The sequence below is a fragment of the Cryptomeria japonica genome, chromosome 4 (genome assembly GCF_030272615.1).
Source record: "Cryptomeria japonica chromosome 4, Sugi_1.0, whole genome shotgun sequence".
Classification (NCBI taxonomy): domain Eukaryota; kingdom Viridiplantae; phylum Streptophyta; class Pinopsida; order Cupressales; family Cupressaceae; genus Cryptomeria; species Cryptomeria japonica.
Genome location: NC_081408.1, coordinates 96211363 through 96230340, shown reverse-complemented (window position 1 = coordinate 96230340; position 18978 = coordinate 96211363). Strand labels below are relative to the sequence as shown.

Sequence of the window (18978 nt, the reverse complement as noted above, 5' to 3'; positions counted from 1 at the left end):
ATTTTTTTTGCAAAATTCATTTACAAAATGTAGTAAATTAAAAATTGATATCTCAAAGAGAAAATGGATGGTTTTATAGCAAAACAAACATGTGAAAAATGCAGTTTAATTAGAGTTTTGCCCGCGTCAGTGTTTTTAACTACGTTTTTCCTGATTTTGTACAAACTCGCAAGTCAAAACTTGTAAGAACTCACACAGCCAAAAAAAAAGAGTACTCTGGCAACTTGGTAAGTACTCGCAAAGTTTGCAAGCTATGGCTTAAAACCTCTAAATTTTCTTCAGATAAACTTTGAAATTTTCTTAAAAAAAGGAGGCTAGCAATATTGATGTCTTTTGTATGCAGTTTAAATGATGACACGTTTTGATTTTGTCCTCAAGTGCTTCAATGCCTTCTTGCCAGCACATTCTGAGTGAACTTATTACTGCATATGCATATCATTTTGGGAATGGCCAAAAGTCGATATAGATACTTTTATTTAGAAAAATACCAGTTCAAAAAAAATCTGTGACTATTATTACATTTGAAAAGTCAATCTCACCTGAAGCAATCCCCAAAATCTTTAAAGAAAATTGAGAACAAAAAAAAAAGAATGTATTACTCAGGTTAGACTACAAATGATCTTTGATTCAACAAGTATTTCAGGCATTTGAATACATTCAGTTTGTCATTCTGGGAAAAACCCTTATAGTTCGAGATTAATTTGTTTTTGTATTATCTAGTCTCATTATTGTCAAAATATCGTGAAAATTTCATTTGATGACCCATAAGTAATTTATGTTTGAAATGTTTTTCCTACATCTGATCACATTCAGAGTTGATTACAAATGATTACTCCACCACAAGAAAGCACACTTGTACAATTTGTTTCTCCCTGATCTTTAAGAAGCCCAGTACGGTTTACTCAACTTCCATATCACTTTGTCTTGATATGATTCAATTCCAATAAGCGGGTCTTTTAGGACAAATATTTACAATCTTCTACAATTACATATGAGTTCAGAAAATTCTGCCCATCATTAATGGGAAAATTGAACTGAAGTGCTTTCCACAAGAACACTGCTTATTGCATGGGATCACTTAAGATGAGCCAAGAAACTTTTTGGATCATCACAGTGCAGTTGTTTGAAGTACTATATGCTGTGACAAGCAAGCATGCATGTTAGCTTTCAAATTACTGTTCAATCAACAAAGTAGTGAACTAGTTGTCTCAGTCTGATAAGACCTACCTTGATTTGTGTTCGGTTATAGGTATAAGTTGCATGAACAAGATCATCCATTGTTTGAACCACAGCTGGATATGAGAACTCCATTCCTTCTTGATCCTCCAGTGTAAGAACATCCTTCCATGAATCTCCATCATCATCTGATACAGCAACTTTGAGCTCTCCCCGTGATATTGTATTGTAGAGAAGTACCAATCTTCCATCATGCAGTTTTACACCATCTATACCTGTTTTGAAACAAGTCCATTGCATATTTTCTAAGTAATCTAAAATCCAGAAAAGCCCTAGATGCTTTTTGCCAGTTATTATAAAGGTCAATTATATGCTAGATGGGATTCAAATTCACTTTGAATGCAAACTATTTAGCTATGCGAATAGATACCAGAATTTGGATTTATAAGCACGGTTGGTTTAGCATAACTCCAGCTTAAACCTCCATCTGATGATTCTGACATGCAAATCTTGCCTATCTGCTCTGGCGAACGCAGCAACATACGTATGGTCTTATTTGCAGTCAGATAGGGTACTGGTTGAATTACACTCATTGGGAATCCAGGAATGTATATAGGCCCATATTTTCTCCATGAGTAACCCGAATCATGTGTAATCTTCATCAGACCAAAAAATTCTATCAACATTTCTGCACAGAAACTGCTTGTACAAACACATTCTTTTTTGATATTAACTGCTACCGATATATCTGAAATCGCTTCTGCAAGAGAGACTGATTAAACTAACCTCCATCCAAGCACCCCAAGCATTCCAACTTTCAACTGAGGAGCCACACAATAAGCTCCCATCATCCAAGAGTAGAGGCTGAAAAGTGCATATAAACAAGATATTAGTGACCCAAGTGATAGAGATTTAAATATGCAAGAACTTATTTTATCATTTATGGTCTCAGCACCTTATTCTTAGAAGGACCTAAAATTCCAGGTGGGAGCTGTTCTCTTTCTGACCAAGACATACCCTTGTCAGCTGATCTTTTCATACACCCACTCCACCTGAAATAATATGTCAACAAGAAATATCATATATTAGTTTGTGCTCTGAATTTTGATAAAAATGCAATACAGACTCCACAATTTGCAATTTAACAATATTCAAGTTCTTCAGGTTTGCTCAATAGCATGATGATAATTGTATAGGTCTGGATGATGGTCATGATATCATATGAAATATTAAGCAATGACAGATTGGAAGCGCAATTATGGGAAGGATTTTGATGTGCTCTTGAAAGGCTGAATTAAAAAATTCAAAAGAAACAAGAGTGGAAAAAAGAATGCATCCATGTAACATGATATAAAATACTATCCAATGGGTGGGAGCCCTTGTTTTATCTGTATGGTACTTCATACTGGAACAAAATTCATACCTCCAGTTGCAAAGTAACAATCTTACATAGTAGACCAATGTATCAGTAGTAGTATTGTTTTGGTGAACACTTATGAGTAGAATTAACATACTTAATAGGGATATTTTCAGTCTGTTGGTATTTTAGATAGTTCCTATGTGCAGTGAAGAATACTGCTACACTGCCACATTCTGTTTCAAGTTTCACCTTTTTCTTTATGATTCAAATTTAGATGTTTCTTTGTCATAAACATATCTCTACTTCTATAGAAGAGATGTGAAGGTTATGAATTCAGCAAGCTCATCATTTTCTTTCTAGTGGTAATAAGAATTATCCATATGGTGCTGCCTAGATATAATTGTACAGAATATCTCTTCACATCATAGAAGCAAGAGGGGACAAATTGCGATTAGTTGCTAATCGCAATGGATTGCTAATTTTGCCTTGAAAATTTTGCCCAGTTTTTTTCTGTGTACACACATTTCAATTGTGAAAAAAATTGGATAAAAAACAGTACAGATTTTAACCTGCCTGTGCAAACTCACCTATCCGTGAAAATTTGTCGTTTAGGGTTTTTTAGGCAATGTTTCAAGGAATTTTTTTATGCTATTTTGGGCATTTGGAAGGGACATTTTAAACAACATAGGTGGGTTAATTTTTCTGCTAGTTTTGAACAAAGAAACTGTGCCAAGTTTGGCTAGACTCAAACAACAGCTAAGTCATACTTACTTTCCTTTTTTCAACAATATTTTCACTGGTAAGGAAAGTCAACATTTGTAAAGCTAAACTAATCATAGTAGAAACAAACAAACAATAAGGGTATCAAGTAAAATATTTTTATCACATCTACGAAATTATTACTAAGTTGATTGCTAAGAGACTTACGTTGTGGCTTAGCTCTTTAATTTCAGAGGAGCAAGGTGGTTTTGTTGCTAGTAGAAAGATTTTGGATGGGGTTGTGGTCACAATAGAGGCTACTCATTGCATGGCAAGCTCCAAAGAGAAGGCTGTGTTTATCAAGCTCGACATGGCCAAAGCTTGTGATCGTGTCAATTGGTCCTTTTTGCATAAGGTTTTGCAAGCTTTTGGGTTTGGCAACAAGTGGGTCAAGTGGGTTATGACCTGCATCACCTCCTCCTCCTTTTCTGTTCTCATGAATAGTGAGCCCTTTGAGCTATTTGGAGCTTCGTGGAGTCTGTGCCAAGGGGATCCTCTTTCACCTTATTTATTTATTTTAATCACTGAAGGATTGGGGAGATTTATTATGTCTTGTGTGAGGCAACGGTTGATTTAGGGTTGGAATTGGGGGGGAGATTTATTATGTCTTGTGTGAGGCAACGGTTGATTTAGGGTTGGAATTGGGGTGGCAGCATGCCTCCGTACTCTCATTTACAATTTGTGGATGATACTGCTCTGAAGGGACTTGCAAGAGTTAATGGAGTCAATCGAAGAAGGGTGTTGGATATTTACTTGGCAGCCTTTGGGAAAACGATTAATTAAGACAAGTCCTCCATATTCTTCTTTAACACCCCTAATAGTATCCAGACCAAGATTGCTTGGATTCTTAGATTCCATATTGATGCTCTTTCTTTTGTGTACCTTGGTATTCCCATTTCTATAAGCTCTTTGCCTCGCTTTTTTTGGCATAATGTTTTGGATAAGCTTTGGAAGAAAGTTACTCATTGGAGCTACAAGTGGCTTTCTACTACTGGGAGGGTGACTCTTCTAAAGTCGGTGATTCAAACTATCCCTTTATATAGGCGTTTTGCGTAGGCAGCTCCTTCTAGTTTCATTCATGAATTTGACGCCCTCTCTTGACAATTCTTATGGGCTGGTAACTTGTTGAAAAAATGGAGTTCGGCCAATTGGGAGTCTGTTTGTAGACTGAAACAAAAAGGGGGTCTAGTTCTTTGACAAACAAGCCTCCATGGTCAAGCCTTGGTGGCTAAACACTTTTAGCAGTGGTGTTGTCATTAAGAATAGTATTGGGCTAGGATCCTTACTTTGAAATATCTGAATGGATTGGAGAGTAAAGATGTTCCTCATTGTAGCCTTGAGTGCAAAGGCTCTATGATTTATAGCACCCTCAAAAGAATTTTTAAATTAATTAAGCCCTGTTTTGGATCTACAATAGAGGCTCAAAGGCTTTATTCTGGTTTGACTCCTAGGATGGAGCCCCTCCTATCTTTTCTATGTTTCCATATTTGCATTCTTTGTGTAACAATTTTCTTGAAGAAGATTGGAGTAAGGTGCAAGACTACCAAAATTCTCAAGTTTTGGGTCACATGGAAGTGTTTAGATGGAAAGAAGCTCATGAATAATCTCCAAGGGGCTTTGAGGAGGACTGCCAAGAGCTTGGAACGATTTTGGCTGGTAGAACTTGTAACTCCTTGGAGGGGAGAGATATTCTTGTTTGGGGCCCCGATCCGAAAGGTATATTCTCAGTGGCTTCGGGTTATCAGGTGCTGAATAGGAAAATTCATGGAAGAATGTCATGTCCCTGATTAAATTGAATAAAATCAGTTCACTGTTATTAAATAAAGAACCAATTCTCCTTAACCGATTTCAAGAAATTTGTCATTAATTTAAAAAAACACTAAACAGAATAAGACTTTATGTTGTTATCCCAGCAATCTGAGTAAATTAGATTAATTATAAAGTACATACAGTGGCAGACCAGATCTGACGCATGTCAGATCTGTCTGCCTTTACAGCCACTAAACAAGTAATGTTTTTACTTTTTAGGCAGTGGTGATATCTAAAAACAACTACTAATAAATCCCGAATCACAAATGAAGTAAACAACAGATTACAAGGCAGCGATTAAACATACAAACCCGATTTGTACAAATAACAAATTAGTAAAGAGATGCGATTAAGACCATAATCATTGCTCATGAAGAGATACGGTTAAGAAGAGTATGTCAAGATGAGACACACCTATTCAATCCCAAAAGACATAAAAGAGTATCAACCACAAGAGAGAGGGAATCATGGAATGAGAAATTATAAAATATACTTGGTAATAATCACATGGGAAAGAATCAGAAAGGAATAATAAAAATTATTGGTGTTCATCAAAAGAGATGAATCGCATCATATTGCTGGCAAGCATCTATAAGTTAAATACTAAATTACAGAATACTATATCTGAATTCATTCTAAATAGATAGAAAGGAACAAAAGATCAGGCTTGAGTCTGAATCAAACAATCCAGGAAGAGGATAGAAAAAGAAGAAATATGTCAGCACATTGCCTGGAAATACTTACGGATGAGACCGAAGGAGGAAGAACATCAAAGAAAGCAGATTGAACTCACAATAAGGAACTCTCTGTCATATCCATGTTTAAGACATTAAGACATTCCAGTACGTGATCCTATGCACCATATTTCTACAGCATTCTTTGCATACTAATGTCTGATAACAGTCCACTATTATATACATTTACACAGCATACTTTAGAGTTGTTTATGGTTATATATTCTGTAAAAAGTGATGAAATATGATGCTTTGCATATATATATATATATGTGTGTGTGTGTGTGTGTGTGTGTGTGTGTGTGTGTGTGTTCTGGTTTGTTTATTATCAGACATGGTAGAAGAAGAATGATTGCAATAGGGAGAACGGTGTTAAGGGTCACCTCTAAACACGCCACCTCATATGTATGGCATAGTCCACATGAGGCCAAAGGGGGATGAGAGTGCTCTGCCTTTAGGCTTAGGAGGGTTAGACTTAGGACACCCTATTGACGCAATCTCCATCCTCTCCATGATGATGATGATGATGATGATTCATATGAGTAGGAGAAGGTGACTCAATTGAGGGAGAATGCTGTTAAGGATATATATATATATATATTCTGGTTTGTTTATTATCAGACATGGTAGAAGAAGAATGATTGCAATAGGGAGAACGGCATTAAGGGTCACCTCTAAGCGTGTCACCTCATATGTATGGCAAAGTCCACATGAGGCCAAAGGGGGGTGAAGGTGCTTTGCCTTTGGGCTTAGGAGGGCTAGACTTAGGACACCCTATTGAGGCAATCTCCATCCTCTCTATGATGATGATGACGATGATGATGATGATGATTCATATGAGTAGGAGAAGGTGACTCAATTGAAAGAGAATGCTGTTAAGGACACCCTACCAAGTATGACTTGATTGAGGGAGAACAGCGATTAGGACACCCTATCAAGTATGGTTAAGGGAGAACAATTTTTGAGGACACCCTATTGAGTCATCCCTCCTAAGTCACTTTGTTTGGGATCCTTCTACTTATGATCCATGTTTCTTTAAATTTATATTTATCTAGCTTTCCTTTACTTTATTGATCGTAGTTATCTCTCTTTGATTTATTAATCATAGTTGGTCTTCTTGTTTTACATAATTAGCCTTCCTTCATTTTATTATGATCAATATTGTATTGGTAATTAATTACTGATCAATGCTTAAGTATTGCATTGGTGTTTGTGGATCGAATAATCTCGAAAAGGGGGAATATAAAGAACAGATCGAACCTACAACCATCAAGGAGATAAGGTGATGCTCTAGGTTTTTTTCTATTAAAGAGACAAACTACAAAGATATTCCCTCTCTAACCCACCCTTAATAGTTCAGAATCATAATCCACGGTAAACTAGGGCATTTTATAAAAGGGGACATTACAAAGAACTAAGGTTCTTTGGTGGAAATAGGTGTGGAACAAGTTCTCTTTGCCCAAATGTAACTTCTTCATGTGGCTGGTTGCTCAAAATAGATGCCTCACCTAGGATAATTTGACAAAGAGAGGATTCTAGGGCCCTCTATGTGTGTAGTGCAATAATAGTGAGGAATATTCTTCACATATGTTCTTCGTATGCCCCTTCTCTATGGAAATTTGGCATTGCTAGTGGGAGGTGTGGAATAAGGTTTGTTTTCATGCCTCATCCTTGGTTGAGTTTTGGAATCTTTTGGGGAATTCCCCAGCTAAAACTCCTTTTTTACACATTGCTTGGAACATAGGCCCTTCTTTTATTCTTTGGCAAATTTGTTTGGAAAGGAATAGAAGGATTTCCTAGGATAAGAAAATGTTGAGTCATCAATTATGGATGCAAATTATTAGTGTTCTTCAAGAAACCTTATCAACAAAATGTGATATGTTTGCCCATGTGAATTTGGGTTATTTAGCTATCATTCAAAGGTTGGGTTTGGCAAGTTGCAGTATAAGGTCCCCCTCTTCTAGGGTGGTTGACAAGCCAAGAAGGTCTGTCAAGATGGCTCTTGGTCACCCCCTCCTCATGATGTGTTGAAGATAAATACTGATGGTTCTTCCAAAGGTAATCTTGGGCATGCTGGGATTGGTGGAGTCGGTCAAGATAATTTTGTGATGGTACAATTCTTATTTTCTTTGTATAAAGGTTAGCATACTAAGAAGAAGGTCTGTCAGGATGGTTGTTGGTCACCCCCTCCTCATGATGTGTTGAAGATAAATATTGATGGTTCTTCCAAAGGTAATCCTGGGCATGTTGGGATTGGTGGAGTCAGTTGAGATAATTTTGTGGTGGTACAATTCTTATTTTCTTTGTATAAAGGTTAGTGTTGTGACGTTTTCACACATCGCCCCATTGCAAATGGGGACCCCCTACTTTTAGGCCCTCTTGGTCTTTTGGTTTTGGTTTTTGGGTCTTTCCGCAGCCGTTTCATCAATCCTTTGAGTTTGCAAGTGTGAGTGGGTCCAATTTGATCTAGTCTGTTTTTCGTTTGAGCAATTTTGGCTAAGTCTAGGGCTTGTTTTGTCTGTTCTAGGGTCTCTGCCTTCAGTCCTAGATTTTAGGTGTTTCCCTTTAGGGTTTTTGAAAATTGAATGTTGCATTGGAGTCAGAACCCTCTAAGGATCCGACACGTTAAATTTGAGAGAATTGTGAGCAACTTTCTATTTTTAGAAAGTTTTTTTTTAGGGATTTCACTACCTCCCGAAATGTCTTCATTTTGCCAAAAATCAAACTATTTTTAGTAATTTCTATTTTTAAGAAGTTTCTATATATAGTAAGTCACCCTGTGTCCTGTTTTGGCTCTAACTTTGATATTTTGAAAAAGTTTCTACTTTTGGGAAGTCTATTTGTGACAGGTCCTTGCAGGCTGACACTGAAGACCAAATATGCACGATCATTTCTAAATCCGAAAAAGTCAAAGAGCAGGCAGAGTGATCAAAACTTTGCAAGTGTGGATATTCAGTCTAGGAATGGAAAGCTTGAAAATCATCTAAGTCCAAAAAATTCACCCTGATTCCTAAAGTGGCATCCTAAATTCTGAAGCATGACTAAGTTTGGAAATCATGAAAAAAATCCATCACCAGGTCAAAATTCCGCCCAAGGAGTCAGGAGGGCGCCAAAATCCATGTGCCATGGAATTCATGAAATTACATAAAATCCAAGACCAAGTCAAAATTCCACCCAAGGAGTCAGGAGGGCGCCAAAATCCATGTGCCATGGAATTCATGAAATTATGTAAAATCCAAGACCAAGTCAAAATTCTGCCCAAGGAGTTGGGAAGGCACCAAAATCCATGTGCCAAGGAATTCGTGAAACGATGTAAAATCAATCACCAGGTGAATTCCATGCCCAGGAGTGGAAATTTTCCAAGGCAAAGGGGAATTTGAAGGTCAAGAATGGAATGAAGAAGCAGGAAATCCCCTCGGGAAATTTTAAGAAAAATCCATTTTTAGACACCAAATCTCATCCGAATTTCAAAATTTTTGCAGATTTGGAATCATGAGAGAATTCTCTCTCCTAGACCTAGGTCCTAAATTTTAGGAAAATTCCTAAAAAATAGGAAATGTGGCAAATTGATGAAAAAGCCTCCTCGGAACAAGATGAACTCAAAAAGCACAAATTCCTTCCTCAAGGAACAAATTTCCAAACTTCCTTATCCAGTTCCGAAATGTGCCTAAGGTTGGAAGCAGAATGTGAAAATCAAGGTTCAGAAAGGAAACTTCAAGAATTCAAAAAAAAATCATTCCTTGAGGAAGAAATGTGCCCAGGGGACAGAATTCCAGGAAAGGTGAAGATTTGGCTAAGTGATGGAAATTCCTTTCTTCGAGACAGAATTCCAGGAAAAGTGAAAAATTGGCTAAGTGATAGAAATTTCTTCCTTCATGACAGAATTCTAGGAAAGATGAAAATTTGGCTAAGTGATGGAAATTTCTTCCTTCACAACAAAATTCTAGGAAAGATGAAAATTTGGCTAAGTGATGGAAATTCCTTCCTTCAGGACATAATTCCAAGAAAGGTGAAAATCTGGCTAAGTGATGGAAATTGCATCCTTCATGACGTAATTCCAGGAAAGGTGAAAATTTGGCTGTGTTGGAAATTCCTTCCTTCGGGACAAAATTCCAAGCAAGGAAGAAATCACACCCAAGGATAAATTGAAGATAAATTTCTAAGGCAAGGAAGAAATCACATCCAAGGATGAATTGAAGATAAAATTTCTAAGGCAAGTAAGGAATCAAAGATGAACTGAACAATAAGTTCCCCCTCGGGAAAAAATTTGAAAAATCCATTTTTGGGCATCAAATACATCCAAATTTCAAAATTCTTTCAAATTTGGATTCATGGGAGAATTTTCTCTCTCATGGAACCTGGAACCCTATTTTTGGAAAGTTCCTAAAAAATAGGTGTTATCACTCAAGCCTGCACCCTATCTTGCTAAGCTATCAACTCAGCAGGCTTGTGACACATGGGAACTCTCCTAGGCCTGTGGGTTGCCTAATACTTGGAGTGAACCTCCAGAGAAAGCTGGTTCTTAACTGGTTATCACCTAATTCTGACTATCCTAATGATTTTTTGAGGAAAGAGAAGGGGAACATGAAAAATGAATTTACTGCCTAACAGGTGATGCACCAAACTGAGTGTCTTGAGGAAGAAAACAACAAACAACAAACAGTATGACAGTAATAATACTCACCTACACCACCCAGTAGATTATAACCCTTCCATAAATAATTTATAAGAAGGCTAAAATCACAGTCCTTAGAAGAGAAAAACACTTCTCACAACCTAAGACTGTTATTTCACTCACAACTTATAACCTCAGAATAATTATGCTTCTGCACAAGGTACCTACATGAAAATACAGTTTAAAGGACAAGAATATCACAAAAACCTGCATAAACACCAAGTACTCATAATGACAAAAGAATATGGGAAGGCATAGACTGCTTATTACTGCTCAAAGCTTTTTTTTTTTTTTTTTTTGGGAACCCAAACCTATCCCCGTGTCTCGTCCCAGCGACCAACCCCGCCTTACCTTGGGCTTATGGGAGCCAAGTTGGGGTCAGGGGAGAGGCGAGACAAGGCGAGACTAGTCCTCTGGAGGCGGATGAGTCCGCCCGCAGTCCCCAGCCGCCGGGATAACCTGGCAGCAAATCGAACCCGAGACCAATGGGGAGCAAACCCACGGCCCAAGCCAATTCTGCTCAAAGTTGTTACAATGCTCTCTTATTCTTGAAAAAGTGTTACAAAAACATTCCCTCTTGCAGAAAGAACTCAGAAATTACAGCCTGCTGAAAAGATGAATGAAGAAGAAGCCTTACAATGAAGAAGGAAGGTACTATATATGCTTCCCAACAAGCAGATAATGAATAATGAATTCCACCTCCTCTTGGGCGAGCAGAAACAAAAACCCATCTTTAAAAGACCTAAAACAGGTCTGAAAGGGAGAAACCTGGGCCAAAAGTCCAGCCAACCCATACTGCAACCATAAAAGCTCTTAAAAGCACCATAAATGGCCCCAAAATATCACTGACAGGCCTGCAAGCCTTCATTAATGTGAAAAATATCTTGACTTTCTAATAAAGGTAAATAAATACCTAATAAAGTGATCTTTTATTATTATTATCACTACATTAAATCTTTATTCATTCCATTTTTACAATAAGTCAAGATATTGATTTAATTAAGTGATGATTTGTCTCACTTTAATAAACATTTTCACACATTTAAATATTAGTATCCAAGTAATATAATAAGTAATTCAATAAGTGACAAAATAATTCCACTTTGATGAATACTTACCTATTACATTTTTACATTTATCAATTTGTAATTTTCACATATAACATTTACTAAGTAATTTATAAATTTTCACTTAATAGATATTTATTTTTATTATATTAATAAACATTTATTTAGTGATAATTTAATAAATTACTTAATAGATATTGTATGTGAAATTATAAAATGATAAAGTAAAATAAAAAACTTGTCCCTCCCCTAGGCATTTTACGGGGGTATTAGAGAGGAGAAAACAAAAATAAAAACAAAGGCAAATAATGCATTTGCAACTCGAGATGTATTTTAGGGAAAAGAAGCCCTAAAAAGAGACATTTCTTCCTTCATCTTTGGCATTTGATTTTCTCATCTCTCTGCTGGAAACGTGAAACGGCCGCCATGAGGGTTTGAGCGAGTTGAAAGCGCCATGATTGATTTGCATTTTTGTGGATTCTGAGTGTCGTCATGGGGGAAAGTCACAGGGATTTATTGCAGACCGCTATTGGTTACCATTTGGTCTGCAAATCTGGAAATATAAGCAGACTCTTTTGTGGCGTTTGAAGTGCAGAAATCCGCCACGCCATATGCTGCCACGGGTAAGCTAAAACGACCCAATTCTGAGCATTTCCTTGGTGAAACGAACTGAAAATTTTTTGTGATGTTCGCTTTAGCCACCATGCTTGGACTTTCTTTTCCTATTTTTCGATTATGTGTGCTGGGCATGGTTTTGCTGCTGCATTGGGTGCCGCCATGAGAGTTATGCCACATTCTAAGGCTTTTTCAAAATTCTAGAAACAATTTATAGATTTTCAGGTGTATATTTCCCCTTAATTCTGAAAATCGATTCTATCAGAAAGAAAATCCTTTCTGAAAGCTATCTCTGAAAATAGTTTAACTATTATGACTGAAATGTATTCCGATTTTCTGTAGCTGTATTTGCAAATAACTGTAAAAACTTGCTGCTGTTGAAATGCCAAAAAAAATCGACGTGGCTCCCTTGCAAATTTGAATCTATCTGCACTATTGGGGTTGCATACTTGGATTTTGAAGGCTATTACTGCAAATACAACCCTCATCTTGATGCCATAAAAAATATATATATATGAGAGAGAAAGGCAAAATGAACTGCTGCATACTGCTTTGGTTAATTATGAGTATATGCCATATGTGACTGTATTAAACAGTCCTCATGTCTACTGTAGCTGCAAATGACTGCTACAAATCTGCAAAATTTTCCTTTTTATGCTTCCCAATACTTCAAATTTGCCCTTAAGATGTATAAGATCGATGAATGCTCTTTGTTTTTCTCATATATGGCATTATTCTTAAATGCTGCAACAAAGGTATGATTGTCATTATTACTTTGGAGCTGTTCTCAGATGTTTACTGTTGTGATCTTCTCTATGATAGTCTTTTGAATATTGAGCATTGCCTTTAACACCTGCAACTATGAGACCTTATAACTAATAATGACTTGGAATCTCACAGCCCTTTGGGATTTTCTTTGCCACTTTGCTATGGCGACATTGTTGTTTCTTTTATTGCAGACCCTTTGAACATCTGTCTTAATTGGCTAGCACGTCACCATGGCTGCTATCTTCATATTATGCATATATTCATGAATGTGGCCCCTCCCACATGGTCTGATTATATTGACTGAAAATTACCCCAAAGCCTTAATTTTGAAATGACTGCCACACTAAAATATATTCTGACTAGGATTACTCTTGGACTGTTTGATGGTCAAAACTTGCATATGATTGAGTGTGCATCTTCACTGTGTGTTCACTACAGAAACCTCTATATTGTCTTGAGGTTATACTCTGCTTCCAAACTGTTGTAATACTTCCAATGTCTTTTCATGCATGTCCTTTGTGTAATAAGAATGTATACTCTGGCTCTTTGTGCCTTCAGAACTACTTCTGATCATTCTATTCTTAACCCCCCAGAACTTGTACCCTGGTTACAGTACCTGTCGTTTTGAGCTTTGTGACTGTTGAAATGTAGCTTTCTGGAACACTGTGATGGCACCTCTTTGGTAGTGACACATTAAATGATGAGCTTTCCTTCTTAACTACAATTATCGTGATGATCATGCAATCTTCCTTAATTCTCTTGTACGATGGCCTCCGTGAATGAGTGCCCCTCGCTTATGACAGTATGCCGGTGTTGACATTTTGGACTCTCATATTCCTATCAGCCTAATGCCATGAGCGACATGTACTCCTTTATTGTGACCACCGTAGGAGACAGGTAAGGATTGTTTTACTGATGTCATAATAATTTGTCCCTAATGTCATACATGCTAAGCTCAACCCTCGTGGGAGCCCATTTTTCCCAGATGCAGATATTTAATTGAAGTAATCAGCGATAAAACTTTACCTGTATTTGCACATTGGACGAATTGTTAGACAAAAACTATGAATTTTCAGATATGTTTCTTGTTGTTTCTGATACGTACAATGATTGGATTGGTATAATGCATTGGAGGAGTGGATCGTGCATGCATTGATGATGTATATGCAAGGATATGGAATCTCGAGCTCTAACACAATTCTCTTATCTCCTTGCAGACACTTGGAGCAGCAAGGGACTTATGCAAAGGAGCTGGATATGAAGCTACTCAACTGCGGGGGGTTCGTCATTACGAGGCAATGACGGATCCCTTATCTTTGTTTATATTTTGTTTTTTTACATGCATCATTTTCTTGTATAATGCATCATAGGTAGTCATTCCCATGGCTTGTGTGGGAGTATCTCATTTAACATTTATGAATAAAGAAAAATGCTTTTTCAAATATGCAATGTTGTATGGTTCTTGATTGGTTGTGAACACTTGCATTTACTTGGAACTTTTTTTAGCATTCTATAGTATCTCTTGGCAAAACACAAACAATAGACATGTCTCCTTAAAACTATAAAACTTGAACAGCTCCACCTAATTGAGCTAGAGAATAAAAAATGGGTAACATTTCTGGCGACATCTGCATGGTGCTTGCTTGCTAAGTACCCAGACCAGCTGCCTAAAGCTATCGATTGGGCACAGAGTCACTCAAATTGACAAAACTTTCTGAGACACATTCACTTGCACTACTGAAAACTCAGATTCAGACTGAAACCTCTGCTAATAACACCTCCCTACAAAAATGTTGCGAGCTATCCAAGTTTTATGAGGCAGATATATATGATGTGTGGTAGTGAAATCATGTATTCACTGCTTCATATGATAAGTATCTACCTCATAGAACTGTAGTGACTTACAACAGCTTTACCTCCGCAAAAACTGAAACAACTAACAACTAACTACGCACAAAGCGCTTAGGGAAAACAAAACAGCAACTAATCTATAGTGCAGCAGCACTTATTCAGCTCCAAAAAGCTACTCTACTATATACAAGCTGTTGATCATACCTCAAAAGCAATGGTTGAGGTGAATACCGTTGACTGGGATTGGCTCTATATTGTCGTCTAGCTTGGAAAGATGGAAAGTGTTGTGCTGTTTACATTCAGAAATAATGTAAGGCCCGCTCCAAAATGCATCGAACTTGGAATGCTTTCTAGGCTTGCTTTTGAGGGTGTCCCACTTCAGCACTATGTCTCCTTCCTGGAAGCTTCTTGGAGACGCTCTTTTGTCAAAAGATCTCTTCATTTGAGCCTGATGCTGCTCTATCTTGTTCATAGCATCATTCCTAGTTTCTTCTAGCTCGAATAACTGAGCTAATCTCACTGTTAGAGGGCCTTCCTCCAGTGTGTCCACCTGATTTGCCAAGTCAAGTGCTGGAAGCTCGAATGAGATAGGAAGCCTTGCTTCCCTACCATACAACAACATAAAAGGTGACTATCCCGTGGACCCTTTTGGGGTGATCCTATCAGCCCATAAGCCTGACTTTAACTGAGTATGCCAGATTCGTTGGTTACCTTCCATGGTCTTCTTTATGATCCTGATCAAATTTTTATTGGTTGATTATGCCTGGCCATTGCCTTGTGGATAGTAATTGGAGGATGTATTTAGGTAGATCCCTTTCTTGGCAGCCCAATCAAAGATTTTAAGACCAACAAAAGCGAGGCCATTGTCTGAAATGATGGACTCAGGAACCCCAAATCTAGCAACTAGATCTTCATAAAAAATTAGAACAACAGTCTCATTTGCCTCCTTGAGTGCCACTGCTTCGGTCCATTTGGTGAAATAGTCAGTGGCTGTAAGTATCCATTTATGGCCAGCACTGGATGAAGGGTTTATCACCCCAATAAAGTCCAAATCCCACCTCATGAAGGGTTGTTCCACCTGGATTGGCTACAAAGGTAAAGCTGCCAATCCCACTTTGCCAGAAAATAGGGCGCATTCTTTGCACTTTCTAACCCATATGTGCGCATCTCTAAATAATGTGGGCCAATAATAGCCACCCTTCATCACCTTAAGAGTTGTTGCTCTTGGAGAAAAATGGCCTCCGGCTGATCCCTCATGAAAATCATGCAGCACTTTATTTACTTGGTCAGGCCTAATACACCGTTAAAATCTTTACGGAACAAGACGCCTTTAAGAAGTGCACAAGGTATGGATTGCAGTCTGAAATACCTTCTTTAAGCTCTGTCCAGGAGCTTAGGACACTCACCAGTTTGCAGAAAATGTGCCATTTCCTGCACCCAATCAGCAGTAGGAACTAAAACCTCTGCTTGTTCATCATCTTGCAGTGTTAGGACAGCCTCTTGTTCATGCTTTGGTGTGTTAGAAACGCCATCAACAAGCTGTTCGCACAAACCTTTGCCTCTAACCAGCTTGGTAACCTGAATATTGACGTCATATTCCATTACTTTGGTTACCCAACCAGCCCTCTTGTTATTGAGATCCTTGCTCAACAGAAACTCTTTTACGCTTGGATGAGCAACCATTAGATTAACGCTATTGTTAGACAGCATGTGTCTGAACTTCTTCAAACTCCTGATAACAACAAGCACATGTTTTTCTACAAAAGTGTACCTTAGCTCGTAATCTTTCAATGCTTGGCTGAAGAAGGCTAAAGGCTATTCCGAGCCTTCATCGTTTTGCTGTACCAACATAGCTGAGATAGAATCAACATTACCATAAGTGTACAAAGAGAAAAATCAGGATTTAGAAGTGTAGGAGCAGCAACCAATGCTTCTTTAATCAGCTCAAAACTTCTCTTGCCTTCCTTGGTCCAGCTATAAGACATATTCTTTCTCAACATAGTAGTCAGAGGATTCAACAAATCTGCAATATCAGGGATAAATCTCCTGACAAAATTGATCCTTCCAATGAAACTTTGCAGACCCTTCTTGTGTGATGGTAAAGTAAGGGCCAGAATGACATTTATCCTCTCAAGATCAATAGTAATACCGTGTTTGGAGACCACGTAACCAAGCAATTTGCCCTCATGGATAGAAAATACACACTTTTTGGGATTGACACCCCAAATTCCCTGCACCTCTCGAAGATTAGCCTCAAATGGCTTAGATGATCCTTTGCTTCCTTTGAGAAAACTGTGATGTCATCTAAATAAACCAGCACTATTTTATACATCAAACCTTGAAACGCCATATCCATGGCTCTCTGGAAGGTTGCCCCTGCATTGGATAACCCAAAAGGCATCTTCCTATAGGCCATAGTACCCCATTTAGTAGTAAAAGTTGTCTTATACTGGTCCTCTTCTTTGACTAAAATCTGGTTATAACCAGAAAAACCATCCAGTAGAGAAAACATTTCAGAACCTGAAACCACCTGCAGAATCTGCTCCATAGAAGGTAGAGGATAATGGTCTTTCAATGAGGCTCGATTAAGGTCTCTAAAATCTACACAGGGGCCTGATTTCACCATTTTTCTTTCTTAGGGGAACTAAGTTTGAAACCCATGAAGTATGCTTGATGGGAAAAACTATAGCACTCTCAATCAGCTTGTCTAATTCCTTTTTCATCAGGGACTCTAATTTGGGATTTAATGGTCTTTGTTTTTGTCTTACTGGTTTGGAATTAGGCTTGAGTTCTATTGTATGTTGTGCAAGCTTAGGGTCAAATCCCCTCAAATCAGAATATTGCCAAGCAAATATATCATTAAATTCTTGACAGAGGGATATAAAAGCTTCCTCTTTTCCTTTGATATGAAATTTGCCAAGTTTAAGAAGCTTACCCCTTGAAATCTCAACCTCCTCATAGTGGTCCCGATCAATCTGAATGCTGGACCTTTCTTTCCTGACTTGGTCGTCAGAATTGAAGATGGATTCCAAGATAACCAATCCTTTGGGTAACTTGTTACTTTTCAGCTGTATGATCTGATCTTCGTATTGTTGTTGGAATCTATCCTGATTTCTGCATGACAACTCAGCCTCTTCCCTTATAAAGTTTACAATCTGCTGGTCATTTTCAAAGACTTGCCAAAAAACATTATTATCTAGGATAGAAGGTCTAACAACAACTTATTCATGTTATTCGGGATATCATATTGTGCTCCTATCGCAGCAAGTCTATCAACATTCTCATTCCTTCTCGGAATAGACAACAAATTGAAAGCACAAAATTCTTCTGTTAGCTCCCATACTCTATGTTTATAGCATTTCAAAGCATCATTTTTTGTGACATGAAGGCTTCGTACCTGATTCACAATGAGTTCACTATCTCCAAACACTTAGAGACATCTGATTTTCTTCTTCCTTGCCCATAATAGGCCATGAACCAGTGATTCATACTTTGCTATATTGTTAGTACAGCCGAATGAAAACCTGAAAGAAGAATAATATTTTTCCCCTTGAGGAGATATAAGCATGCAACCTCCTCCTGAGCCATTTGAACTCCTAGAACCATCAAAAAATAACCTCCAAACCTCATTATCAAACTGATCTGATTGCTGGACCTCAACTTTCACCAAGTTGGGAAGGAAGGTATCAGGGTCGTGAATTAAGTAAACACCAAAACCAAGCTCCTGCAGCTGTTTGCTTACTAAATCTTGATTGTTTTCAGCTGCCCACTCGTCCAATATCATGTCAGGAATACCATCGACCTGTGTATCCAATTCTTTCGCCATAGGACACTCTTCTTTGTCAAGAATAGACAAGTTAGCATTTATGGCAGGGGTATATAAGGTTCTATATGGTCATTTGCTATTGCCTCTAACTTAATAGTGACCTTAGTGCCATACCTGGTCCTAAAAAACATGTGGGACCAATCTAAAGATAAATACCCACCGATCTTAGCAGTGAAATCCCGTGACAGACATATAGCAAAGTAGGGAGGTAAGTCAATGACATAAACCTCTTGAGGGATGGCAAAACCTGGGCATGCATGTAAGGTCAAACTCAGATTTTTTATGACACCGACTGTTTTAACAGCAGTACCATCTAACTGGACTACTCCCTATTCAAG

At 37.9% G+C, this 18978-nt stretch overlaps 1 protein-coding gene across 1 annotated transcript in view; it reads right to left on the bottom strand.

Moving 5' to 3' along the window:
- Nucleotides 1-725: 725 nt before the first annotated feature.
- The window catches only part of LOC131032938 (uncharacterized), a 62249-nt gene continuing 43996 nt past the window's right edge, over nt 726-18978 (bottom strand). The window contains exons 5-9 of the mRNA XM_057964040.1: nt 2132-2228; nt 1963-2040; nt 1607-1832; nt 1228-1451; nt 726-1138 (exon numbers count right to left, since the gene is read on the bottom strand). Coding sequence (XP_057820023.1) covers nt 1109-1138; nt 1228-1451; nt 1607-1832; nt 1963-2040; nt 2132-2228 — 655 coding nt within the window. The 3' untranslated portion in view covers nt 726-1108. The remainder of the gene's footprint in view (nt 1139-1227; nt 1452-1606; nt 1833-1962; nt 2041-2131; nt 2229-18978) is intronic.